General features: G+C 29.8%; 1 protein-coding gene and 1 long non-coding RNA gene across 3 annotated transcripts; one reads left to right on the plus strand and one right to left on the minus strand.

Moving 5' to 3' along the window:
• The first annotated feature begins 94 nt into the window (after nucleotides 1-94).
• On the plus strand, nucleotides 95-27822 carry LOC127070766 (uncharacterized). 2 transcript variants are annotated; one of them, XR_007784653.1, is made up of 20 exons: nucleotides 95-302; nucleotides 400-563; nucleotides 1896-2206; nucleotides 6470-13316; nucleotides 13726-13897; nucleotides 13988-14286; nucleotides 14515-14735; nucleotides 14822-14997; nucleotides 16941-17126; nucleotides 17555-17766; nucleotides 19000-19260; nucleotides 20603-20846; nucleotides 20910-21165; nucleotides 21684-21936; nucleotides 22303-22487; nucleotides 22602-22914; nucleotides 25224-25612; nucleotides 25711-26783; nucleotides 26924-26986; nucleotides 27081-27822. It is a non-coding gene; the product is annotated as an uncharacterized LOC127070766 (long non-coding RNA). The 2 variants fall into 2 exon arrangements; XR_007784652.1 differs by lacking the exon at nucleotides 26924-26986 and having other exon boundaries at nucleotides 27081-27821.
• Nucleotides 17616-20977, minus strand: LOC127070759 (phospholipase B1, membrane-associated-like). The gene is made up of 7 exons (XM_051009164.1): nucleotides 20712-20977; nucleotides 20094-20195; nucleotides 19716-19927; nucleotides 19423-19599; nucleotides 18929-19230; nucleotides 18642-18817; nucleotides 17616-17967 (listed from the first exon to the last, which is right to left on the minus strand). The coding sequence occupies exons 1-7, from the start codon at nucleotides 20857-20859 to the stop codon at nucleotides 17816-17818; spliced, it is 1269 nt and encodes a 422-aa protein (XP_050865121.1). The 5' UTR covers nucleotides 20860-20977; the 3' UTR covers nucleotides 17616-17815.

Below are 27822 nucleotides of genomic sequence, written 5' to 3' on the forward strand. Positions count from 1 at the left end.
TTTGTTTCGTTTGAATTGTTCGATAGCGTTCGTTTGTGCGAGCTCATTATTTATTTATTTCTGTAATATCTAATGTAATATTACAGAAGCATATAATTCCGTTGTCTTGGTAAAAAGATATATCGTCGTATTAGTATTTCAAATCCTCATTAATTATTTATATACTTAATATATATAACTTTTAACATTTATTCTGAAGAAAAAAGAAAATATCGATGAGGGAATGTCGTCATTCGTAAAGAAGATTTACAATGAGACGAGCAATTTATAAACAACAGCATTGAGAACAGCAGATTACATTTGTACGTTCTTCTTATATACTCTTTTAAATCTAAAATTTATTCTTTTTAAATCATATTCAATCATTAATACGTTTGATTATTTTGTTGTTCGATTGAGATCAATTCAAGGCCACATGATAGGAAGTCCTATTGTGTGTGATTTGCCTTTGGGCATGTCCTTCTATACGTATAGATGAAATCACAACCGCAGATAGACCAAAGAAAATAAGAAAGTTTCTTATCCCAACGAAAAATATGATTGATGAGTCAACTTTTTTAAAGGTGCGTATTTTAGAGTAAAAAAAAAAAAAGCGAGACCGGTATCCAGTCGGATGTTTTTTCTTTTCGAAATATGTCAAGTATCAATGTCTATATTAATCTACGTCGATGCTTTCTTAAGTACCAGAAAAGTATTTACGATTGATAAATGCAAAAAAAGAAAAAAAGAAAAGAAGGAAGAACGAAAAATGTGCGTACGTATTATATTTATTCGTTAAAGTTATAAAATTATAACCTCTATGTAGAAATATTTCGTAAGCAATAGAATCTCTCCTCTTATTACTGACAATGAGATAATCTCGTTATTATATCTGAACATTTAGCGAATCAATCAAGATGCTTCAATAATGAAGGTTATGTATACTCGTTCGTTTATTCTTCCCTTTTTTGACGAATAAATCGATGCTTGAAAGTTTTCGAAGTATTGCGATATCGATTTAGGAACATATGCCTAAGTATATGTTTTAAGAAAGTTTAATTTAACCGATCGAAAGAATAATAATAATGAAGTACGTATCTGGTAAAAGCAAGCGCGTAAAATAGAATGAAAGTTCGTGACCGTAAAGCGTTATTGATAAGTAAACTCGTAAGTAATATCATTTTCCTGCAATTAATATGTTTCTCTTCGTATGATATTTCAATGACGTTATTGTGACTATATAATAATAATCGTTCTATTGACAACAACTTGCAGTTTGTTTTGACACTACGCACACTCTTATGCAAGTTAAAATGATTATCAATGGCATTAGATGTATCTTGAAACGCAGCTCGTATACCATTGGCCTAGAAATCAACCTTACGATCGTCTAAATTATAAAGAAAGTTAACACAAACATATTTATTTGCTGGTGACCCTATTAATCATAAATTCTTATCTTTATTTAAGTAGAACAATTTGAAATTTGGGAAAATCTCTGATTGTTCTTAATTCTTTTATTTGAAGTAATAAAACTCGATCTTTTTTACGTATAATCAAGATCAAATACGTACGTATACAGGATCGGCCGAAAGTTTCTAGATCGTGTTACAAATCAATTATTCTTTTTTCGAGATTTTTTAGGCTTGTAATTTTACAATCTGAAAAAAGAAAATAAACTAACCTAAAAAATTTCGAGAAAGAGTAATTGTTTTTAAAAATTATTCTAAGAACTTTTGGCCGATCCTGTGTATGTCTATTTGAGACGAAAACGATGAAATTATGTTCTTTCAAAGCTAATTATATTAAAAATTTTGCTCGTTAAACACATTATCGCTATCGAGTTACGCATATCTTCTTTCTGTATCATTTACATGTTATATATTTCTGTATCTAATTTTTTTTTTCATTTTCAGAGATCTTTACGATCACTTCGAACTGACGATCTTTCGGTCAACCCGTCTGCTGTTGCTTCTTGCCAGGTCAAAGACCCAACAGCCCTTAGAAGGCCGTCTTCAGACTTTCGGTGAAAGTACATACGTTTCGTCCTTGAACTGGAAGCCTTCGAACGATCGACGCAGTGAAATATTTCATGGTGTATCATATAATCTTCGAAAGGAGAAACATGCTATAATCGCAAAGGTACATTTTCCTGTTTGCAAAAGCGAGCTCTAATGGAAACGTTCCTCAAAGAAGAAGTTTCTTATCTTCTAGAACATTTACACAGGTACCTCTTCCAACTTATTTATTTTTTTTTTATATTTCTATGGCAAATGAAATAATTCGTATTAAATTGGGTTGACAAATTTTGTCGAGTCACACTCGATACTTTTTTCTTTTCGTCAAACATTTCGCCGATTTATGTTCTAATACAAGAAGGATCAAAAGTTCCTAGGTGATTTAAAAAATTTCTTTTTTCCGAGACATTTTTCTAGCTGATTTATCGTTTGCTTTTTTTTCCGTTTTTTTTTCAAATCGCGAAATTAGAAATCTAACACAAACCGTATTTTGGCGCAACCTGTATTTTTTATTTGACATTAACGAGACTAAAACCATGTTTCTTAATAAAAATAAGGTATACTATCAGGAATATGAATAGCGAATTCTCTGATAGATATCTTTCATCTATAAAAAAATATGACAAAATTAATTTGCGTGCGATCAAGGAGTCGTCGTCGAACAAGTTTTATTGAAATTTATTTTTATATAAAATTATTATCATCTGTTGTATACGATTGGCAAACTCCAAACGTTTTTTGGTTCTCTTTTTATTTAATTTTCGTCAAATGCGATATAAGATTTTTCTTATAGAGCCATAAATAATAATCGTAAAAAGTGTGCGCGCATATTTTAAACGCTTCTTCGACGTCAGAACGCATTCGAGTGAATAGCTGTATCGAATGGCGTGCGTCACTAAAGTTTCTTTTTCTCTTTCTCTCTCTCCATCTTGACTTTTTCGTTCAGGTTAAAGAAAAGACCGGTTTAAAGGGGGTCTACCTTTTTCGTATGACTGGTTTTGTTTATCCGTGAGCTCACAACCTCGGATTCTTCCTAAGAAAATTGCACGCCAAACGATTAAAGTGTTATCGATCCTTGCAAAAAAGGATCTAAGTACGTATATGGAATTGTTATCGTTATATACATGTAATGACAGAATAACACGTTGATCATTTGAAGTAATGAGAATAAAAATCGCAAAGATAAAAACTTATCATTTGAGAATACGGAATAAAATAAAATATTCCTAGGCGATTTAAAAAATGTTTTGAATGTCTTGATGAAACTTTTGGATATAAGATTTATTTGATCAATTCAATCATCTAATGAAACCATATCGTTATTATATAATCGTTCTTCTTTTTTTCTTCTTCCAAGCCTCATGATTTTAATTATCTCTAGTACTTTGTTTTGAAATTTTCTTCTTATGACATATATATACTTTTTTAAGTACATACATATATATGTGCATAAATTATCTATTGACTAGACACTTCTGAGAGTAGAATTTTAGTTTCTCTCTCTCTCTCGTTAGATTTACACAGCATCGATTTTATCTATTTTCATTGATTCATCCTTTCCGGTTAAAATAAAACAATTATTTACTTTTCATTTAAAGAAAAAAAAAAAGAGGAAAAAGGAGGAGAAAAAAATTCACAGTAGACACATCTCAAATCGATGTCCCATTATCTCGAAATGTATTTAAAATATTTACCATGCATTTAAATCATGGCAAAGAATCTCGACTAGGAAACTAAATAAATGTTATATTTTATTTTTCTAATATTATTTTTAGCATCATACATGCAATGACGATACGACGTCTAATCGATCATCATCTTTTCTATTGTTCACGTTCAAGAAGCGCGAGAACAAGCACTATCCTCTCCATCTGCGGAACCTATTAAACCAATGAACGCGATTATGAGGGTCAATAGGAATATAATGCGTCGATTGACATCGGACCGATTCGCGAGACATTTTTTTTACCCAAGAACTTTACGAAGGAACTTAGAGAGAGGGGGAGAGAGAGATAGAGACAGAAAGAGCGCTATTCAAACGTATTGCAAACTTTTCGCGCCTATAATAAAACCTTAGAATTTTCAGAGAAAAAAATTTCAATAAGTTAACAAAATTATCATATGTTTTATACCATATATTTAAACAAACTGCTGGGGAAAGTAATAATAATAACAATAAAAAGAAAGAAAGAAGATTCGCTAGAAAAAAATGTTCACCTCTTTCTGTTTATCTTTTTTAAAAGAAAATTTCATTCACGATCATCGATATCTCATGATTTCCTTTTTCTTACGATTTCTGAAGTAATTTCTGAAGTAACGCTTTATCTTATCTCTTTTAATGATTGGATTTAATCTCTATATTAGTCACTATAAGATATTGAATTGAAAAATCTCTAAGGATTATAATCTTTAAGGGATATCTATATATAATTTAAAGTTTCTCTTCCATTTTGTATTTCTTTGATTTGATAGATTAGATCTCTTTAGAATATGAATAACTTACGACTAAAAAATCTCCTACTTTCATTCTGTAGAAAACATTCACGATATGAAGTGAAAGAAAGCTGCTTTCTTCGGACGAATTTTATTTCGTTTTCAAAATTTATCCTTTATTTTTTCTTTCTTCTTTTTTTCTTTGATAATTTATGAATGATCGTATATCTTAAGAAATATAAAAATAAAATGAGTAATAGAAATTAAAAAACGCGTTTCTAATCTCGTCTAGTCTATCAGTCATTAATTCGTCTGAGGAACGTGTGCAAATCAAATAGTAATTAATTATTCTTATTTGCGAATTCGAGAATATATATATATATATATATATATATATATATATGTAATACGTGTATACATACATAAAAACGTTTGGACTTCATTCACTCGGATAGATGGATGAAGCAATGGTAAATAAAATAAACGTGTACAACGCGTTCTTGGACCATGACCTTCGTAGGCGAGACTTTCCTCTGCTTTATGCGGACGAGTCTGCGCAATCATTTATAACGATCTAAATGCTGTAATTTAATTACGTTCATCATCATCTCGCTAGATAAAAACTTGGTCAGAAATGCGGAACGTCGCAGAACTTAAAACGGGAAAAAAAATTGTAATAATTATTTATATATATATAATAGACGATATAGATATATCATAATTAATTATAAAAGTTCAATTATCATTTATAATATATAAACATATTAGAAATTGTTATAACTTTTATAATTTATGATATATCATATGACAATTGGAAATGATTTATTTTATCATTAAAATCTTATTATAAATTAATATGATAACATTATGAACATACTCGCGGTTTTTTTTTGAATCTCTGGATTGAAAACAAAAAAAAAATATATAAAAATCATAATATAAGAACAAAAAATATAACGTAGATTATGTGTGTCCAGTTTAATCTATAATAATTTTCATATTTTTTAGAGAAATTGATGATTAGTCTAGCATAATGAAAGATTACAAAGGCCAAAGTTCGTGTGATAAAGAAATACATAGAAATGTTTAATATTTATTTTTCTCTTCTTATGGATCGATGGAATGCATTTAACCAATCTTAATCGTCATCGTACATAATAGTAATCATTGCACAACGGATCCGATAACATTGGGAAAGCGCTTTATATAAGGCAACTATGCTAGAAAATCACGCAATTATAATCTAGTTTCTTTTTTAAAGATCAAAGACGAACTTTTACAAGAGAAAAATTAAATAGGAACTGTTATCTACGGAAAAATTTTTTTTCTATTTCAAAAAATCAATATCTATGTCATATATGTAACAACTTATCTATTTATATATTTAACTTTTTTATTTTTCAATCGATATCATCGATAATGCTATTTTCTGCATTTCCGGCTTGTACGACAATGAAAATTCTTCGTAATTTTTTTTCTTAAAGTAATAAGGAGGATCCGACAAGTTCTTAGACGAATCCAAAAGTTTCTTGATGATTTTAAAAGTCACTTACTCTTTTTCGAAACTCTAGGCTACGTTTTTTTTTTCGAATTATGAAACCACGAGCATGACTATAACTTTAAAAGGTCTTGATAAAGAATAATTTATTTTTAAAATCACCTGGATACTTTTGGCCCACCCTGTAAAATGTCAAAATGATATAGTTTCGATCTAATTATTAGAATGCCGTCCCTGTCCTTGTCCTGTCACGATAGATTCTAATTGCCCGTCGAATGAGGGATTACTTAATAGAAGAAGGGAGGAAGGAAGGAAGGAAGAGGATAGGGATCCAGTTATTATATCGTTTAAGAGCGAAAGCTCGTTAGAGTCGACCAATGACGTGGTTCCCATTTAGAGTGTGTCTTTAATTAATGGGAATTTCTTTGATTATTTAATTGCCTCGATTCTTCGTAGGCATTTTTCGGATCGAATTGATTGCGTAAACTTACATATACTTGCGAATTAAAACGCTCAAAAGTAGTGGAATTTTTTTTTTCAGTAAAGGAACGGACCAGTTCTCGGAATCGATACGAAAAACACGAAATTCAAACGAACAACCTTCTGTTTGCGGAAATGATAGAAACGTTTGAATAAACATATGCAAACACGATGAGGTGTAGTTACAAAAAAAAGCAAAGAAAATAAAAAAGAAAAGGATTGAATTAAAGAGTATGTACAACGATCGCAAGTAACGATGTGTTGAGTGACGTGAAATCTATCTGGTATTCTCGATGGTTCTGATGATCGGTTAGGTGAGAATGAGATGACGATGGAAGAATAACTCCTTAATGCATATACATATATATATGTGTGTGTGTGTGTATGTATACATTTGCAAGGAAATAAAAAATAAAAAGAAGAAAAAACGACGGGAGATGTCGACAAGGTCGTGGTTTTCATTCGATCTTGGAAAGAGAATGTGCTCCAGACTCGTGGTTTTCCCCACGAGAAAGAGAAGAGAAATAGAAAGAGAAAGAGATAGAGAGAGAGAGAGAGAGAGAAGAGAGAGAACCGTTCACCTTAACACCTGCACTATCGAGGTTTGGACTTCGTCAGAGATTGAATTTCATAAATTTTTACGAAGTCTGTTTACGAAGTTTCTGAGAGACGAACGGTATTCTCCTGTTCGTATTTACACTTTATACAATATCGCCGTTGTTTCTAAACCTATTTATACGCTTTGAATAATTACTAGGACTCACAATAAGGAAGAGAAAAATATTGAAGGAAAATTTCAATAATTTTTCTTAAAATATATGACTTTCTAACTTTGAAATCTTTCCTGTTATTTTTCCGTTACTATATTAGTTATCTCATTCTCAAGTCAAACCATAAAAAAGTGAATTTTTTTTATATTTCATTGCTATTATCAATAATGTTCTTCGAATGCAAATTGAATGACACAATCGAGAGTGATAGTAAAATAACATTTTCGTATTAGGATGAGATATGGAAAGATCGTTGATGAAAGAGGATACGATAAGTAAATCTTGATATTGTTTTCATTTTTCTCTCGTTTTAGACTTTTACTTTCTTCGTTATATTCGTTATATGTGAAAGATAATAGTGAAAAAAATTAAGAGGAACGTAAGAAAGAAGAAGAAGAAGAGATCAGCATCGAACAGTCGTGGAAAGAGGATTACGATGAGATGCACCTGCAGGTGTATTTTAGATGGTTAGCAGCTCCGAAGGCGACTCGACGTTCAACGAAGACGTCCGAAGGTCATCGAGCTACTCTCCTCTATAAAACCGACGCGACACGTCCCAGCAGTTATTCGCAAGAAAGGAAGAGAGACGTACGGTTGTCGATTCTGTGTACAATACAGATCTCTAACACGTTTCTTTTCATTTTCTTTAAATGAAACATTAGTTGTCTTCAGTTATTATAAATATCTTTCTAGTGTTCGGTAATAGAAATACCGAATCTTTTAATTTGTCGGAAAGTGATAAGTGTCAATAATTCCGACGATTTTCTCAAGAAGAAAAGAAAACTCCAACTTTTTATTGTTATATTATCTCTTATCCAAAAACGAGAACGTAGAAGAGAAATCTCAAAGAAGATGTATACCAATCCATTCAATCGTAAACACAGTACGATCAGACAAGTGTTGGATCGTCTTTTGGATCCAACGAGGAAGCCGATCAGAAGATCGGAAAGTGTATCGAGTTCTGGAAGTAGTACGAGTAAAAGTAGCAATCGATCTTGGAATGAGTCTAATCACTCTCACAGAGGGATTCTACAGTGGGGTAGAAAGTGAATGGAAATCAATCGAGATGAGAGACGATCATTTCGAACGATCACACTCGATATTATCATTCCTCTCTCTATTTTCTCAAATTCTCTTTCTTTTTCATCAACTTTGATCGTAAGAGAGTTTTCTTTTAAATGGAGACCAAAGCAGAGTAACTTTCTAACGTGCTCTGAAAGATCAAAAAAGAAGTATAACTTCCTTTTACGTTTCTTTTTTTAACTGGCAATCATCTTGGAAAAAAACGAAAGTGAACGAGCGAATCGAGTAGAAGAAAAAAGAAGACAAATCTGTTATCTTTTTCTGCTTGGACTCTCAGGAATGCTTTGCTGTTAAGAAGAATTAGAAGAACAACAACAATGAAAAGATGAAGACGAAGATGTTGAAACCAACGAAAGGAAGAATTGGATCGATCGATTTTCATCCGTTCCATTCTTTTGATTTCTACATAGTTAGCAATATTGTTCACGCTTTAATCACGCCATATTCGTGCTTATTTATATTATTCGTTAAGCCTCATTATTCTTCGTGCCATATTATAAATTATCTCTTTTTAGAATCTAAGAGAGATAATGTTATTACGATGATCATATCACAAATCAAACTGCGAAGAATTTAGAAGAATTAAGTTTACTAGTCAAGAGGCAGTATTAGTTGTCAATTTTTCTTCACTCTCTTCATTCAACAATACTTTTCTTTTTTCATTCATTATACTCTTTTTATTTATTGTTATATATCATTTACTTTTGTACTTTAACATTAATACAAACAGAGATGTGCAATTAATTGAAAAACAAAGAAAAAAAAGCAAAGAGAGGTGTAGACTTTCTTTTCTTTGATCCCGTCCTGTCATAAAAAAGGCGTTTGTATACTTGTTGCGTGTATCCACACACACACACACATATATATATATATATCTAAGACAGTGCATTGACACTTCTCAACGTAAATAGATCAATCATTTTTGTTTATTTTTTTTCCATTCTAATCTTAACCAATAATGTATGTATACTTCCTTTGGAAAGATAAGACTACATAAAGCACGAAGAGTATAATCTATCATTGAAGCGATACATTTATGTATGGGTGTTTGTATTTAAAAAGGACTGTCGTACCCTGCAAGAGTTGCTTAAAGGAAGAAAACGAAGACGACGACGACGACGACGAAATCGATAGGGTCGAGTGTTCGTAATTAGTCTAACACATATCCATATCTCTTTCATAAACATATAACTACATATTCTGTTTTCTTTCGTGACATGTCTCGCACGACATGGATTGTTACTAAAGTCGATGACGATAAGAAATTCGATAATCAACTTTTCTATCTACGTATTGTAGTTTCGAATCTAATCTTTTTCTGCTTTACATCTACATACATATATACATATATCAAGTAATAAATTCTTTGTAAGAAATCGTATCGATTCCGAGGTATCGTCGATTGAATTACTCGCTAGTGTAACACGCGATATCTTTTTTTCTTTCCTTTTTCTTTTTTCTTTGTTTTTAATATTCATGTGAATCGATGTAAATAGTATATTGTGTCACGTTCAACAAAATTAATGATAGGTGAACTATTCAAATGACGTATGTGTGTATTTATCTGTGTATGTAGTACGCAAGTAAGTCGATCGACCTACTTCTTCTTTGTATAATCTATCTACCCTAACGTAGGAACATTTTACTAAAGAAAACTTGTGTGTGTGTATTAGGAAAAGAGGGGATATAATGGAACATTGATTATGTGTAGAGTAAGCAAAAGTTTACGCATCGACGGTACCATGAGAACGATCGAAGCGTGTATATGCAGTTGAATAGTTTCTGGAAAAGTACAGGGACCCGATTTAATGGTCGACCTGTTTAGAGTGAACAAATACTTATATTTATATATACGTATATCATCATTATCATCATCATCATCATTGAATCCCATAAAATTGAGGATTAGATGATGAGAATTAGACGTATACTCTGTATGTTAAAATATGTTCAAAAAAAAACGAAATAAAAAACGTTCAAAGTTCCTTTAACGGTACATTAAAACACATTGAAAAATATGTTGTATATTCGTTTGTGGTTGTAGAATACATGAACGCTTCATTTTTTTCTTTATTTTTTTCTTATATTAATATAAATATCAAATTAAGAGCCATTTATATATATCTACAGACAGTGCCAAAAGTTTCTAGATTATATTAATTTATATTAAAAATCAGTTACTCTTTTCTTTTAGATTAATTTCTTTTTTTTTTTTTTTAGATTGTAAAACTACAATCCTAGGAACTTCTGATCCACTCTGTATATAAATTACATACACGTGTATGAAGTATATAAGAAGATAGTGATATAATTGGATTAATTTGTTTGATATATCACTTCGTACTATAAATATTCTTCCGGTAATGATCTACTGGTGTAATCACGGTCATAATTTAATTAATAATTGTTTGATAAGAGTTTGATATTTTCGTTATGATATTTTCGCGGCCATGTACATATCTATGAAAAAATTTACGGCCAACGTTTGCCGTCTGGAATATCTTTTATAATTTTATCATGCTATCATAAATTGAGGGTCTGTCATACTAGTTGTTGGCAAAGCGTAGAGAGAGCATAATGAGTTTGTTAATATTCAATGACCATTCGAGAACTCGATAACTCGCACGTGTAATAATCTTTTGCGTTATACAGATTAGTAATTGTATTGACGACACGATGACTATCGTTCATGATTAAATACGATATGTTTCTATGTACGATTTCTTTTTTTTTTTTCTTTTTCTTTTCACTTTAACTCGTTCCTTTTTTCTTTCTTTCATTAGATTACGTGATTTTATCATAGACTGATTATTATTATTAATGACACGTGATAAATTATATTTTGCGTTCTAAGTTGTGTCTAGGATGTGTCTGGATTACAATACTAAACTTAGAAAAAAAAGAACAAATAAAAAGACAAGTCAAATCTTTCTTGTTATTTACTCGTCATATTTCTTTTTTATTTATTTTTTTATTTAATTTTCAATATCTTTTACTAAAAGTAATTTACATAAATAGTAGAATATACGTATGTATGTATATATTTAAATAAAAAATATATATATAAATGTACAGAGTTACAAGCAATTTTAATATTAGCAGCCAGATAACAAGGAATATCTGACAAATCTTTGCGTTAAGAAAAACTCAACGTTTATCTTTTGCATTATAGGAAATTTCATTATATTTCTTTGTCTTTGATTTGATTGATAAAATATACATTCGAAATAATTGTTTTTGATCTTTCGTTTGACACTTCCATGACTTAAATATGCGATAATTAAATATTAATTCGTCATTATCTGTCGTTTGTGTCCTACTTATTCAAATTAGTTCAATAGTTTCTCGTGGGATTTAAAATTATTCTATCAAATGGAAAAGCATCGAATAGATTTATAGCGAGAGTCAATGATACAAATACATTTCTTCGATTCAACTTCGATCGCTTTCGAATAATCACTCCATCTTTCTATAAAAGCAAGGTCAAGTTCTTCAATCGTTACCTTTCGTAATAATTTATTGGCTCGACTTGATAGATCTTAGTTTTGTAATAGCAATTAAACGTCCCCTTCTTAACTCGACAATTTTTATTTCATTATTTTATTTTCTGAATCAAGGTTAAGGTGTGTAAACTGTAAGATCGTCTAACGTGATTAATTTAATCGTTTATATTATAGTTATAATATTTACAATAATTGTTATAATAATTGTTTTATATTAATCACAGCTGTTGTGAATACGGTATATCATCATCATTTTCAAATGTTAATGTCCTTTTATACTTTTTTCATTATCTCGGTATAATTCCATCTTGATATCCTGTTCGTTGAAATATCATTGAATTTACATTTGTGAATATATAGGGTGCTCTTTTTGTAGGACATTGAATCCTTTCTAATATTCTAGGTAATCCTTTCTCTGTTTTATTTCCTACTGGTTCGAACATATTATTCCAAAGAAGATTAGCACCTAGGAAATTGTAAAAATCATTTCAAAATCATTGCATATTTATATAATTGAGTATATATTATAATTGTTATGATTTTTTTTATATTTAGGAATGGCTTTTAATAATGAAAAATGATCGCCTGAAACTATGCAATTTTCATACAATTATATCGGACTTGGTCGGTAATATAGATGTCATCGTAATCATGTATTGACATGAAATATATATATATGTACATATTATAAGTTTAATACTTTTAATACTCTTAATACTTTACTTTTATGTTATAATAGTTTTTTTATGAAAATTACTATAATGTATAAATTAAGAAGAAACATCTTTATCGACACGTATAATAAACTTGACATGTCGATAAAGATGAATATATTACGACTATCGGTATTGTAGAATTTTTGTACTCCTAACGACATGCAACCCTTTATACATCATGCTTGGAAAAATCTATATTCAAGGTGTATTTATTAAAGACAAAAGTATTATAGATAGTTCATACAGTGCAATAACTATGAAATACCTTTGTTATTTTTAGAGATATGGAGAAACATTATTTATAAAAAAAAAGTCGTAAAATCTAGAGAGGGCCATAATATGGCAGTAATAATTTTTGTATATGACATTTACGGGAGAACAAGCACAAAAGTGAAATAAGTCGTTTAAAATAGAAATATCGATCGCAGTACTATAGATTATAATTTTTTACCAAGTGCATGACCATTTTGACTAAAGTGGAAACAATCGTATGTGACCAAATTAGGATCAATCGGTGTTGCTCTACTGGGATCGGCATTTGGAGCATTAAATAGTTTCATAAATGGTTGCAGTACTACCGTGAATTCCTGCGAATTATCATACCTATAAGAAATATTTATTTATATTGCTTTTATCGAAATTAATAGTAAATAAAATAATGATAATAATTATACCTTCCAGAATTGATCAAAGTTTCGGCTGCTTCCTGATACATCATTGCCATTCTCGAGGCCGTGATGTCTGGTCTATATCCTTGATGCATACAAGCACAATAAAGTGAATGTAATATAGCACACATAGGACTTTTTCGAACTCTAAGAGAAACCGTAACATCTGTACGTATAAACACAAGTAATTATTAATTAACATTATACAGATCGATTCAAATAAAAAGCCATCCTCCGATAAAAATATTTTTTCAAAATATCTCACAAACTAATCATTCTCTAATCGTGTTACTGTAATACTTTTATACATAAAATAACGAGAGAATTAAATATATGCAAGAAAAAGGAAGATTTCCATTAAAAAAAAATAGTGGAATGGCAAAGTGCACCTACGTTATTGTACTTGAGAAAAAAATTATTATCTACAATATTTAAACCATTCATTTCTTTCTTCAATATTTTTTTTGTTAATCTCGACTAAAAAAAAGGTGTAATTTGTTAGAGTTCTGAATCATTCTGTATATATTTCTATTCTATAGCTATTTATATTTATGGATTTTTATATCACCTATTGTAGGAATTAGATTAACGAGTGTACGAGGTAATGTCATTTTGAGGTAGTCCAAAACTTTTCTTAAATGAAAAGCATGACGTAGTGGTGAAAATTGTTCAGGATTGTAACATTGAGCCGAACAAATATCATTTGCACCGAAGAAAATAGTGATCAACTGCAATAAAATTTTTTTTAGGTAGTATCACTCGAGTTTTAAATTAATTTTCATTCATTTTAATATCGGTTAATAATCTAATTTTTAATGAATCTAATTAACACCTTCCAGTGTTTGGTAAAATTAATCCTAGGATCATTTCTTATTCTTTGCACGAGAATTCTTGCTTGTTTTATGGCATCTTCGGTAGCTGCTACAGGAAAAGCAATATTTAATCTCGCTTTTGATGAAATAAATTCGCCTGTACCGGTCGAGTAGCCAGTTAGATTTGGATTGAATACCTGTTGTCAAATTAGAAAAGAAGAAACAATTAAATTCTCTTTATCTACTGCAACGAAAATAAAATGGACTTATAATTTATAACAAGTCTATAAAAAACCAAATCTTTATAGCGTCTTCATAATAAAAAGGTACGTATATATAGATTCATTTAATAGATCCAGTTTAATTCATAATTTTGTTTGAAAATAAAAAATAGAATAGATTTAATAACAAATATATGTAGGGTTTGGTCCAAAAATTTTTAAATGATTTTTAAAATTAGCCAAGAATATATATATATATTTTGGTCCGTCCCATGGAAATTAAATTTTTCAAGTTTTCATTATTAAATAATACGTGTATTTACTGTTCCATAGATTAATAATGAATTCTGAATACAATAATACCTTCAGTAAATTCGGTAATGTCAAAAATTTTCGCCAATTATCTTGGCCACCTATGCACCAGCTAACACCACGTGCTTCAATGAAAGCTCCAATCGCAAATTCTTCCAAAGCTCCACTTCCAGCTACAAGAGAATCACCGAGACCACCTATTACGTCAATATCACCCGGTTTTAGTCTATGAACACTCTTCGGTACGTAAGGTGACCTATGAATAAAAATAAACATCTGATCTGTCGAGTCTCAAGGTTTTCTTCTTTTTTTTTCTATTATTATTTAGCGAACCTGCCGAAACGAGTGTTACAAGGAAACGATACCGTGTCTGGTATAGTTGGTTGCCTTCGTACTCCATCGAAAATCATTGGATAAACTATACCATTACTATTGAAATCTTCCTACAAGAAGAGAAAAGAGAAGAAGAATAATCTTGAGAAACATTAAAAAGGCGAGTGACAAGTAAGATATCTCTACTCGTCCATGTTATAAGAGTTATTTACTCGGGAAAATGCATTTAATGACTTACGGTATTTTTATTCTCGAATAAACGAAACGAGTCACGTTCTAGAGTAATTCAAAAGGGAACGAGAAAATAGAATTGCTCGAAATGAAACGTAAGAATTGTGATGCAATAATTTCTTGAACGATATTTTGTCCCTCTTACGTATATATGTATAGCGTAATCGTGAAATTTTTATGAAAACAAATCTACAGGAATAACTAATCTATTTCCTTAATTTTTTTGTTTTGTTTTTTCAGTACTTTTCAACGAAATATATCATATATGAATTATTCATTAAATTATATATAATATATATTTAATTATATATATATATATTTATATTATATTTATTATATTCATATATAAATATGAATATGTATAGAACATAAGAGTAAAAAATGTTACATGTATATACATATGTTGTATATAAAAATTTTCTTCGATATCACTCGCCATATTTGTAAATACTTTCATCAAGCATTTTCGTGATCGTTCAAGATACTGTTTCTTGTGTAGTCTCGTCACGTTGACACTTTTGCTTTCTTTCATTAGCATTTTACTACGGCCCGTCTCGACTTAAATACCGTTGCATACAAATAATTTAGTGAGACGACTACGAAAGGTGATACAAGCGAAGAAGAAAGTTCTGGCTATCAGCAAGTTTATACATGTATAAATATATAATATACGATGTGTATATTATAATATATATATATATATATATATATATATACACACATATATATATAACAACGTAATAGTAAAAATAATATTAAAATTACTATGGAAATAGTCAAATAATTAACATTAAGATGTCATTAAAAGTTATTAATTCTTTTAACAGGAAGAAAGATCAAAATCGATGCTAGATTTATTCGTTTCGGGTATTTCTTTTCTACTTAAAAAAAAAAAAAAAAGACTTCCGTATATTAAGAGATTTTTTGTCTATTTCTCATTGTCAGTTCTTCCTTTTTTTTCTTTATTATTTTCTCTTGTTCATTCGAAAGCTAGATTCACGCATTTAACTTTACAAATTATTTCTATAATTTTACATATTATTTCTACGCACATACGTTCGCTATCAAGTTAATTTCTTTTTTTTTTTCTATTTTATAATATATAAGAAATAACACATTTTAAAATGAAAAGATAAAGATAAGCTGTAAATTTTTTAAATCGTTCTAGTATTTTCCGTTTTGAGATCGTTCGATTTCCATGTGGGTGTTTGAATTATTTAAAAATTATTTTCTTTCTTTTTGTAATGAATATTAATTTGATATAAATATAACAGAACAGAAATCATTGGAGCGATATTAAAAAATTACTCACCCTACTGGATTTGAGAAGATTTAATAACACATCCTTGAAAGTAACAGCTTGAATAACAACAGTTATTTGAAGGATGAACAGTAAAATCGTTTTTTTAACTTTCATCGTTCACAAATTTTTAATGTTTTTTTTCACTGATAAGAAATTTTGTTGAAGATACACTTTGGACAATATGTATATATATTATTAATCACTAAAGATCTCTCTTACAAATAATATTAAAATAAGAAAGATAATAATAAAAGATTTTTAATCAAATGTATTCATAATTCTCTTTGAATTTATTTTTCCATAGCTAATTAACATAATAATGTTTATAAGTTATTACGATTCCTACTACGAATTTCTTCCGCAATATTTTCATATTGAATTAGCACATTCATTTTTTCAAATGATGAATACATTTACTACTTCTCGGCCTTGATGTGTTACATTGAACATTGATCAACGATAAAAAACAAATAATGATGCAAACACTTCAATTTTGTTGCAGACCAATACATTTTATTGACATTAATTATACCGACATAATTACAATGTATATTAACAATGACGTTTATCTATTTCTTAGATCAACACGAATACACCGACCTTGTGTACGTTGGAAATAATACTGAGCATGAATGAAATCGTAGAGAAAGAGCACTTCTTCTTGTATTTACCAAGGAGACTTTCCTTCACCATCTTTCTTGTCAAATTTATTCGTAGGCCCACTTAGTCTTCTTTTATATTCAGTTAGAGCGAAGACCTGATACACGTAAGTAAATGCGAGAGAAAGATATTCTCTGTCTCCCTCTCTGTCCCCCCTTCTTTCCCTCTTTCTTTCCCTCTCTTTCCTCTTTTCCCACTCTCTTTTCTCTCTCTCTCTCTCTCTCTATCCCTCCATTTTTCTATTTATTTCTCTTTCTATTTGCCTATGTATTTGTTTATTTTTTTCTATGAGTCGATGATTTTGAAATTCATCTAACGACAAGTCATTTGAAATATTAAGAAATATACTTTAGCTTATACTATACTCGTACAACTTTTTTTTAAATCACATAACAAAATTTTTTTTCTTCTTTTTTTTTCAAGAACAAATATATTTTCTTTTTCTGCCTATGTCATTATAAAAAGATAATATTTAAATAATTGTTTAATTCTTCGTTAATCTAATGTTTGTTTTTTTCTTTCTTTTCTTTTTAGTCCAAGTGAAAAGATAAGGGATATCAGGAAAGGAAGACAATCGGAAAAAGAAAAACGAAAATATAATTAAACTCTTTTATTTGACTTAGCAGTAATATATATTACATTTTCTACAATGATAATGAGATCGTTATTAAAGATTATGGCACTTCGAATAAATCTGAATCAACAAAACAATACGATTGAATATCATCGGAAGTAAATATTTTTTGGTAAGAAAGTTTATGAGCTTAATGTTATTTAATTACTATCGTATATTTTTTAATCGGAATTTTCAGTGAATTTTGTATTAGCATAAGTAACTAAATAAGGACGTTTCTTAGTAGGACAAAGTATACTAAACAAATTCGGTTCAATAGTAGTTGGTTTCTCCTCGTAAGGTAGAAGCAAACTATTCCAAAGAGCATTAGCATCTGAAAAATAAAAATAGAAAGTTATTCTCCTCGTTAATTCTGTCACGATAACATATTGAGGATCAAGGTACTTTCTTTATAATACCATATCCAACTTTCAAATCATTCATTTAAGCGATTGAGTGTCAAAGGATCGTTAAAATTAAGGAATATACCGAATAAAAATGCTTACAAAATTATTCGAATAAAAAAGCTTCATAAAATTATTCGAATATTTTTAATAAAAGACAAAGAAAACTTTTTATAAACCATAGTAGTTGACGTCACGTAACATCTTTGCAAGGATTCCTACAATCTAGAAATGTATTACTTCTACAGTTATATAATTTTTCTTTTTCTTTCTCTTCTTTTTCTATTGTGACGCAGATGATGTCCTTTGCAGTAAATCGATTAAATATCTATTTTTTTAGTTTCCAAGTTGCTAATAGATAAATGAGCAAAGTTGAGAATCAACAAGTATGCAACATTCATTGAAGATGTATGCAAATCCAGTAGTAATAAAAACGAAAGTATACGTATAATCAGACGTAAGACTTAGAACTTCTTTTTTTTCTTTTAATCTCATATCTTGTAATCTATACTTAACGACTCTTTTTATTCATTTCAACAATGCAGATTACATATTAACGTTTGAATGATTACATTATATCGAATTGAAAAATGTTTTTACTTACATAAAGAATTCGCTTTTTGCGAGATGTGGAAACAATCAATAGTTAGATAAGTTTCATCGAGGTAATTATTATTTATGAATATATCAAGCTTTGTCAAGATTGGTTGTGCTACCACCACGAAATCATCTTTTTGAAACTCGGAATAGTTGCTTATCTTGATATCAATATCTTGCCATCTAAGTGAACAATTAATTAAGAATACATACGTTCATATACAGATAACACATTTGCAGATTGGTAGAAATTGGGGGAGAAAGAGAGAGAAAGAGAGAGACTGAGGAACTGACCTTCTTATAGCATCATAATATTCTTGTATTTTGTCACGATATCTTAAACCAAACAAACAAGGACATTCTAGGTCTGTTAATATATCGCACCAAATGGACGGTTTTCCTTCGATACGATTTTTCACGAGTACTTTCAATTGTGGCGGAGGAATAAGAGATACGAATACTCTTGGTATATTGTCACGAAGTATTCTTAAAGTTTCAACGATATCCCGTTCGTGATTTTGCAACGTTTCCGTTAACGAAGGGTTCGTGCAAAGAAACAAACAAAAATCGTTGGAACCTATCATCAAAGAGATATGCTAAAAGGAGAAAGAAAAAAACAAGACGAAGTAAGTACAATATTACAATAATAGTCAACGACAATAATAATATATAATATGATATAATATAACACAATAACTAAGAAAAGATATTTCAAGTATAGCAGGTAATTTGAAAGGCGAAGATCAAAAATAAAAGTAAGGAAATAAAAATAACAAACGTAATAACACCTTCCAATGCTTTTGCATATTCACTTTAGGATCATTTTTCATTCTCTTTGTAAGTATCGTTGCCATATAAGGCATATCGCTTGATACAGCGCCGGCTTCGGCAACATTGAATTTCGATCCTTTCTCTAATGTGGAGTAATCTCCTGAAGAGTAACCATATAAATTCGGATTGAATTCCTACCGAACAGAAATGAATTATACATAAAGATATAATTAACGAGTTTATAGTCATCTTTGACATTATCGATGATGATTTGAATAAAAAGAGAAAGAAGATTAAATCTTTATATTACCTTGAGTATATTAGGCAGGGTCATATACTCTCTCCATGTATTTTGACCACCACCAGCTGCAGAAACTCCTCTGTTATCAATAAAAAGATGTAAAAGAGACTCTGCAAAAATTCCTGTTCCAGCTGACAATGAATCGCCCATTGATGCAATGATATCTATGTCACCTGGTTTCAAACGGTGAACACTCGTTGGCGTTTCACTCGATCTCCAGCCTTAAATGATTAAACATTTAATACGAAGAAGGTCCTTACTGTTTTTCTTATTGAAAAATGAGAGGAATAATTTGACATCGCTTTAATTATCTATCATTTCAATATATAGTTTTTACACAGTCTGGTGAAATGATCAGAAACAAAGTGGTAACGCTTTTCGATTTACCTTTGACATCGCATGGAAAAGAAACGTTTTGTGGAATTGGTTCCTGTATTTTATATAAATTTTTGGCCCTTCGCAGAGCTCTTTCCGAGGTACTCGTACGACCTGTAAATTGTCAAACGATTAAAACATCTACTTCTATATGCACGCACACGCACGCACGCGAGCGTTTCGTAGAATTATTAGAAATAATGCATAAATATTATGAGAGTACATTGTGTGATCACCTGTATACATAAGATAAAAAATTATGAATAATACAGAATTCGTAATTAATGTTTAACGAAAAGACTGAAAATGAAAAAATATTGATTTAAAATATCCAAGGATCTTAAAGCATATATCGGAGTAATATGAATTGATAACAGTTCATTTCAGAAATTATGAAAAATTACTGAAAATATCTCTCATTATCTTGCAAAGAAAAGATATGATTCTCAAGTTACTTTTATGATCGTGGACAGGTTCATCGCGTTACACTTGTTCCAACACATTTTTTTTTAATATTTCAGAAAGCGTCATCCTTACGAGTATGAAACCAAACACTGCAGAAATGTGCACAATGAAATTTTCTACACAATTTAGCAATCTCAAAATAATATTTAAATAAAACATACATACCAAAGATGTCGTAAATTCCACGACGAATTGTCCGATAAAGTTGAAGATTCAATGGATTGTCCAGAAAAGTCTTTTGCGACGATACCGAGGTGTATGATTCATAACAGACAAGATAGAAGAAAAGGGTACACAAAGGTTGGCTAATCATTTCAAAATTATAAGGGAACAAGAATTGATTTAGTCGATGCACGATTACAGATAATAATGTGTCAAATGACTTGTTGTCCTCTCCTGAGAGAAGTATTTAACTATCTGATGAAAATATTGCTTACTGGAATACTACCTGACTAAGAAGAACTCGGATGTATCAAAGACCTTGATTTTACCACCACTGCACTAACTAATCGAAGGTTATCGTTGAAGTATAGAAAAAAAATTTTCTGCCTTTCTTTTCTTGCTTTAATTGTAATAATTCTAAAAGGCACACACACATATGTACAATATATATATACGTGTAAGTATAAATATTTTTATTTTGATTAACATCTCTTATATATAGCGTATATATATATATATATATATATATATATATATATATATATATATATACATAAATATAAACATAATTGATAAAATGTGATAAAAAATATGATAAAAATATTCGTTCCTTGAATTTTTGTTCATTCCTCAGTGGACAACATTTCAACTTCTGTTATGATTCAAACAATGTTCAAAATGTTTATTTTTGCTTTTGTATAAACATTATTGCAAATGAATCCTTAAAATTTAAAAAATTTTGAAATCATTAAAAATACGAAGAACATCGAAAGTATAAGATTCAGATTAGAAGTTTGGATTAGCGTATTGACGTCTTGGATTTGGTAAATAGAAAGTAAATAAAATATTTAATAATGTTATTAAATCTTTGGAAATTCTTCGTATACATAATAGATGTATTTAAGTTCGATATTTGTGTGATTATTTGGATTTTTCATTCATCGTTTAATGTTTCTTTTTTTATATTAATTACAGTATTGCGGAGAAAAAAATTGCTGCGGAATCAACTCATTGTTAATATCGCGACTTGTTACGGTACGACTTATTTTTGTTTGCACAATTGTGAATTGCAATTTTTCAATGAATGAAATATTTATTTGTACAACAACAACGAGATCATTGAAACCATGAAAGACGTGACAAAGAAGTTAGTTTACATCGAACGGTAGCGTGCTTGTGTCAGGAAACACTTGCGTTGCATGGTAACGAGAGAGTGCTTTGTTCAGAGGTAAAATTCAAATAATATGTATATTATATTTCTGATACCCTTCGATATCTATTAACGTCAGGTCAAAAAGAAAATATTGTTGATAATATTTTATTAAAAAGAAAAGAAAGAAATCAAAAGTTTTCGTTGTATCGGCCAATAATTGACGAATTTTTTAATTTTTCATTTTAAAACTAATTTCAAAAGTACAATAATGAAACTGTTTCTTTAGTAACTGGTTTCTTGCAACTTTATTTTTTAACGATGACTTCATCTTAAATTTATGAATAAGATATACAGCCTATTTCATAAGAAAGATATATTTGCATATTAATGTTCGTTTATAATAAACCTATTTTTCATTAACAAACAATTTTTCTAAATTAGGTTTTTAAATCCACGATACGTAAAGTATGTTTTACAAGACGAATCTATTTGCATTTTATGCTAGAAAATGAAAAGAATTCCTATCACGTTGTTGCTCGAATTGATGATATCCTGTAGACCACTGTGAATGTGAATAACAAGGAAGATTTACTTATTCTATAAGTGATCTTTTGGGAAACATCAAAGTAAAATATAATCATGGATAAATTTCTCTCTTCTCTCTTATTTTTTTCTATACGAATTATTTTTTTAAATAATTTCTTCTTCCTAATTAAAATGACTAGATATTCTTATTACAGACTAAAATACTCCGTCTAAAAATATAATTTATAAGTTTGTAACAAGCTGATACGAAGAAAAAACTGATCGATGATCTCTGAATATTCAATAAAGAGGAATTACGTAGGAAGTTACTGATTGCGACCTCTCGAGGATATATCACGCAACTTTATGAAAATTACCGACTGCGATCCATCGGTAATAAAAAATGCTACATGTCGAATGCTTTACCATCAGTGTCGATAATAATTTCATTATCGACCGGTATATTATATAAGTCACTAAAAAGTGACATCTAACAAAGTGGAGGATGCTGGTCTGACTATAATTCAAGTTAGTTGTTTTTTTAATCATCTATTCATTCTGTCTCTTTTTCTTATTTTTACAAATTGACGTCGATTCGAAGATAAAAAAAATACTTGCATTTAGTACTATGCAAAGAAACGTCTTTACACATACTATGTCATTTTCTTATACATTTTACACGATTGCAATTTACTAGTTTTACATGTCGCGGTAGTAAAGTTTGTTCTTTTTTTTACATATAGTTATATCGATCGATATTCTTCAGTTATCGCTTTCTTTTATAGATAAAAATAAACGATATTAATTTCAATTAAATGTGCGTAATGTTTTATATAGATATGTGACGTAAGGATTAGTCATCGTGCGAAAGAGGAGTATTCTGCGTAAGATCGTTTAAGACAAATGATACCACGCGTGCGAGCTTTTTATCTATTCTTTAGGCTCTTATCTATTTTTTAAAAAAGGGGGATGCTTTTTTAACGAAAAAGGAAGTAATATATTATCGTTTTAATATCTGTACCTACACATTGTTCCATCCGATCGATGTCACTACGTACACACATACATGAAACTACATTACTTAAATATATCATAGAATTGTTTTGTAACGTAAACTCCTTCAAAAGATTTACTACAAAAATATTACTAATCAAATATTTTAATCTTGTATACACGATACCGAAGGAAGTTTCCTAGTATAAGAGATTAATAAAATCATTCGATTAATATTTCCATCTACTATAAGAAAAATTCCCAAGGAACGAAATGAAACATGGATTCTTCGAAATTTCTATATTTTTTATAAGAGAAAGAGGAAAGGAGAGAGAGGGAAGAGAAAATTAAAGAAAAAATAACAGAAATGTGTAAAGATCGATCGATTGATAAGAAATAAGAATTATTGCATCGTATCGCTTGCATCTTACAGAATGATGAATTGAACATGTGTTTTTTGGGAACGTAGGTCAGAGGCTCCTTCAATTATTTAGGTACCTCTCTTTTCTCTTCGTCTATTTCCAGCAACTGCTTCCGTCATTGAAAATCGATCCAGTCGGCGCCTTCTCACATGCAAAAGTCGTCCAGAGTTCTCTCTCTCTCTCTCTCTCTCTCTTCCTCTCCCTCTCTCTCTCTCTCTCTCTCTCTCTCTCTCTCTCGCTCTCTCTCTCTCTCTCTCTCTCTCGCTCAGTTCTTTTCGCAAAAGTAGGAGGAGAAAAGAGTCGAGAGATCTTTCGAGGGCGAGAGCTTGAGCGGGATACGAGGATTGTCAGAGGTCAAGGTTGAGGCAAACACATCTCTTTCTCTCTCTCTCCCCCTCCTTCCTTCACTCTATCTCCTTCTCCTTCCCTCTTTCTCTTTCTTGCTGTCTTTGGACTCACAACGGGCTTTCCACTTTCTCCCCTCTTGTCTCTTCCCTCGTAAGCATTTACTTTACCTCTCTTGTGTCGTTCATTGCTACGCAAGACAGTGTCAAGGGTCGCTGAACTTTTGATTCGAGTAGTTTCATCTTTTTCTTTCCTTATCATTTTTCTATCTTTTCTTTCGCGTTCCTCTTCTTTTCTTCCTCAAATATAAAAAAGAAAGAGCAGAGAAATACGAGATAGTTTATCTCTCTTACCTCTTCTCAAAAGAGAAAATCTTCTTGCAAATATTTATTTTCTTTGAGATATAAAAGAAACTTCTTTATAATTTAAAATTAGTATTGTATCGGATATCGCATATTAAGAAATTTGTAAGTGACTAATGTAATATACAAATATACGTATATGTATATATATTATATCATTGATTAGAAAGTCAAAACAGACATATTTATTAGCGAGTTAATAGATGCTTTTTGATCAGAAATAATATTTTTATTTATGATCAAAATACTGTATGTGTGTACTTGTTCTTCTATTTCGGTCAATCGTTCTATACGTTCTATTTATAATTTTTAAATGTTAATTTTATAATTTTGCTGAAATAGATGGATCGAGAGAGAGACGTCGCTAACTTCTATTTTTTCTCTCACCTATACGTTAATATAAAAATGTACCCTCGCTGTACGAGTTTACGTTGCTTTTGTTGTAATATTTTTATCCAAGATAAAAATGTCCTTTTTCTTTTTCTTTTTTTTTATTAACATATCTATACTTGTCCGTGTCTATGCTTTTTACGAAAGACGATACGTATCTTTGTTACATTCGTTGGCACTTTTATCGTTGCTTGCTAAACGTTTAAGGAGATCAAAGATCTCGACTTCCTGTAAATGCACTCGAAGCATCTATGAAAACGATATTGATATATATCGAAAAATATTCTTTTATTATTTCTTTTTAAACAGGCATCTTTATTTTCAGAAAGCTGGTATCTCTCGTTGCCTTGGATGACCGATTTTATGCAAAGGATTATGTGAAGAAAATAATATCTTATCAACGTGTTATCAATACTGTAGTGGACAAAATGATATGTGTAGTTTACTTCATTTGTAGATAGATTTTTCTTTTCTTTTTCTTTTTATAGATGATACAGTATGAATAAGAGCATTATCCTGTTGAAATTAAAATGATAATATTTCATCATGTCATTCTTGAAGGTAAGGGAACGAATGTGACTTCTGAAACTTCTTAATATCCGTCATTATTCATCCTTGTTGCGATCGAAGCGATTTGGAGTTTCTAAGATTTCAAAGTTCCCCATGCAATTATATAAAATAAGTATATAACTATGCAAAGTATATAACCTTACGGTAAGTTTCTATTATAAAATAACTTCATGTTTTTTGCGCGCGCGTGTGTGTGTAATTTTTTTAAACGGTATTTATATTCATAGTTTTATATTTTTCAGATTTATTTGTGAAATTCTTTAATTCGATAAGAATCAAATTATCATAGAGCTATCGATAAAGATAAGCTCAGGAATGAATGGTTTTATGTACACTACCGTTTGTTCTTCCGCCGGCTAATTCTAGACACGTGTAACTACAATATTCCGAGCTGATCCAGCGGAAATTGAATCCGATGATTTCATATGCACTCATGGTTTTTTAACGACGAGTTAATTATAACTCTTGGAAGATGAGAGATCTCTCTGCTTTATTATGTTTTAGAGTAACGTACGATAAAAAAATTATCTGTTAAATTACCGCTCGATATCAAGGTATTATACAACTCTATTCTCATTTATATTTCATTGGCTAAATTATTTTGTTATCTGTATACCTTTTTTATTTTTTTCCTTTTTCTTACTCGGGGATTTTTTTAAATTCGTCTAAATAAATCGTATGAAACCCCAACATAGCAAATTAATCTACAAATATGTTTATATATGTCTGAAATTAACGATTATTGATGATTTGATAAGAAGAAATAGAGAAAAAGTAAACGAATTATTAATCAACTCCGCGAACAAATGAATACAAAATCATTAATAAGGAAATTTCTTATCTGTTTCTTATCGATCTATCGATCGTCTGTGTACAGAACTATTAAATATTGAACTTACATTAGTATTGCCACAACGTTACCAAAGAACCCTAATTTCTTCTTAAAGTTTTGTCCATTTTATGCGTATACAACAAAATTTATTTAATAAACAACAAAATCTTAAAAAAGTAAAAAAAAAATCCCCGAATATATCTCTATACGATTGATATTTTAATGAGTTGTTTCCATTTGATACTAGCATGATACAGCAAATACTTATTGTGAAATATTGATACTCTATAATAAGCAAGTAATGCTTATTTATTAATTATAATGATCATCTTCTATCAAAGCACATGGCACATTTATGTGTGAATTATAATGACGTAAGATACATAATTACGTAGAGTCTTAGTAGTATAACATCATCTCTTCGAGCATCTTCTGATAAACGAGTTAAGTCGAAAAAGAAATCTTTTTTGATTACAACAGAAAGTAAGTATATATTTTACGAATTATTATTTAAACGAAAGCGAAAGAGAAAAATAAAAGAATTGTTACCAATGTGCTTATTATAAGTGAGAAAAAAAATCGCACATTAATTATTCGTAACATAAACATGTTTTGAATATTAGGACATATAGCATGTTAGCTAACATCATCCAATTTATCGACCAATGAATGAACAGATGCAAATGGTACGTTCATAATTCCAAGTATCGAAGAATTTATTTTTCTCTTTCTCATTTTCTTTTTCTAACCTTGAAGTTTATCTTCTTTTGTTTCTTTTAGATATTACATTTATATGGCATAAGGCCTTCAGTCATTTTACATGCATGTCTGCGTGGCTCGGTTATACGTATTTGTTACATTAGTTATATCGAAGTAACAACTTTTCGTAAAGGACGCTTGATTTGCATATTTTTGAAAACTTCTGTTCATTTTCCGGAATGCAATTTGTAAAAAATTGAAAATACAAACAATAAAAGTGCAATTGTTCACTGAAGTATGTGCAAATAATAGAAACAATTTAAGAAAGCTACGAGTAAACAATCGTCGATCGTAGAATATTGTTTAGATAACATTTCGTGGTATACGTGCGATATACACACACATTTGGGAATTGAATGTCTAAGCAGCTTTCAAATCTATCCTTATTTGTTAAAATAAAATAACTGTATGTTGCGTCAATGAAAATATAAATTTACTTTATGGTTATTGTCGTGTCCCATAAAAGAGTCTGACCAATTTAAAAAAGGCATTTAAAAAGTGAATTTTAATTTAGTACGTCCGAAGCAAAGATCGAGTACACAACTCGCAAACGATAACACGATAACCGAGTGTGATATGTCTTTACAGTATTATTATTACAAATGTTAACACTCATAAAATATAGAAATTATTCAAAAGCTGGGAATATGAATATCATAATAAAATAAAATATATAATCAATAAAATATTGTAAAATATCGTAATAAATAAAATATTGCTATCAATTTCAAATCTTATTAAAATTCATTTTTTATGCAAATTT

This window comes from Vespula vulgaris, chromosome 19 (genome assembly GCF_905475345.1).
Source record: "Vespula vulgaris chromosome 19, iyVesVulg1.1, whole genome shotgun sequence".
In the NCBI taxonomy this organism is placed as follows: domain Eukaryota; kingdom Metazoa; phylum Arthropoda; class Insecta; order Hymenoptera; family Vespidae; genus Vespula; species Vespula vulgaris.

What these genes read in the sequence shown, in the direction of transcription:
- LOC127070759 (XM_051009164.1), bottom strand. Translation starts at nt 20,859, where the DNA reads ATGATTAGCCAACCTTTGTGTACCCTTTTCTTCTATCTTGTCTGTTAT. An exon ending in TGGAATTTACGACATCTTTG is followed by an intron (nt 20,196 to 20,711) that starts GTATGTATGTTT and finishes GACAATTTACAG; the next exon opens with GTCGTACGAGTACCTCGGAA. An exon ending in ATATGCAAAAGCATTGGAAG is followed by an intron (nt 19,231 to 19,422) that starts GTGTTATTACGT and finishes TTCTCCTTTTAG; the next exon opens with CATATCTCTTTGATGATAGG.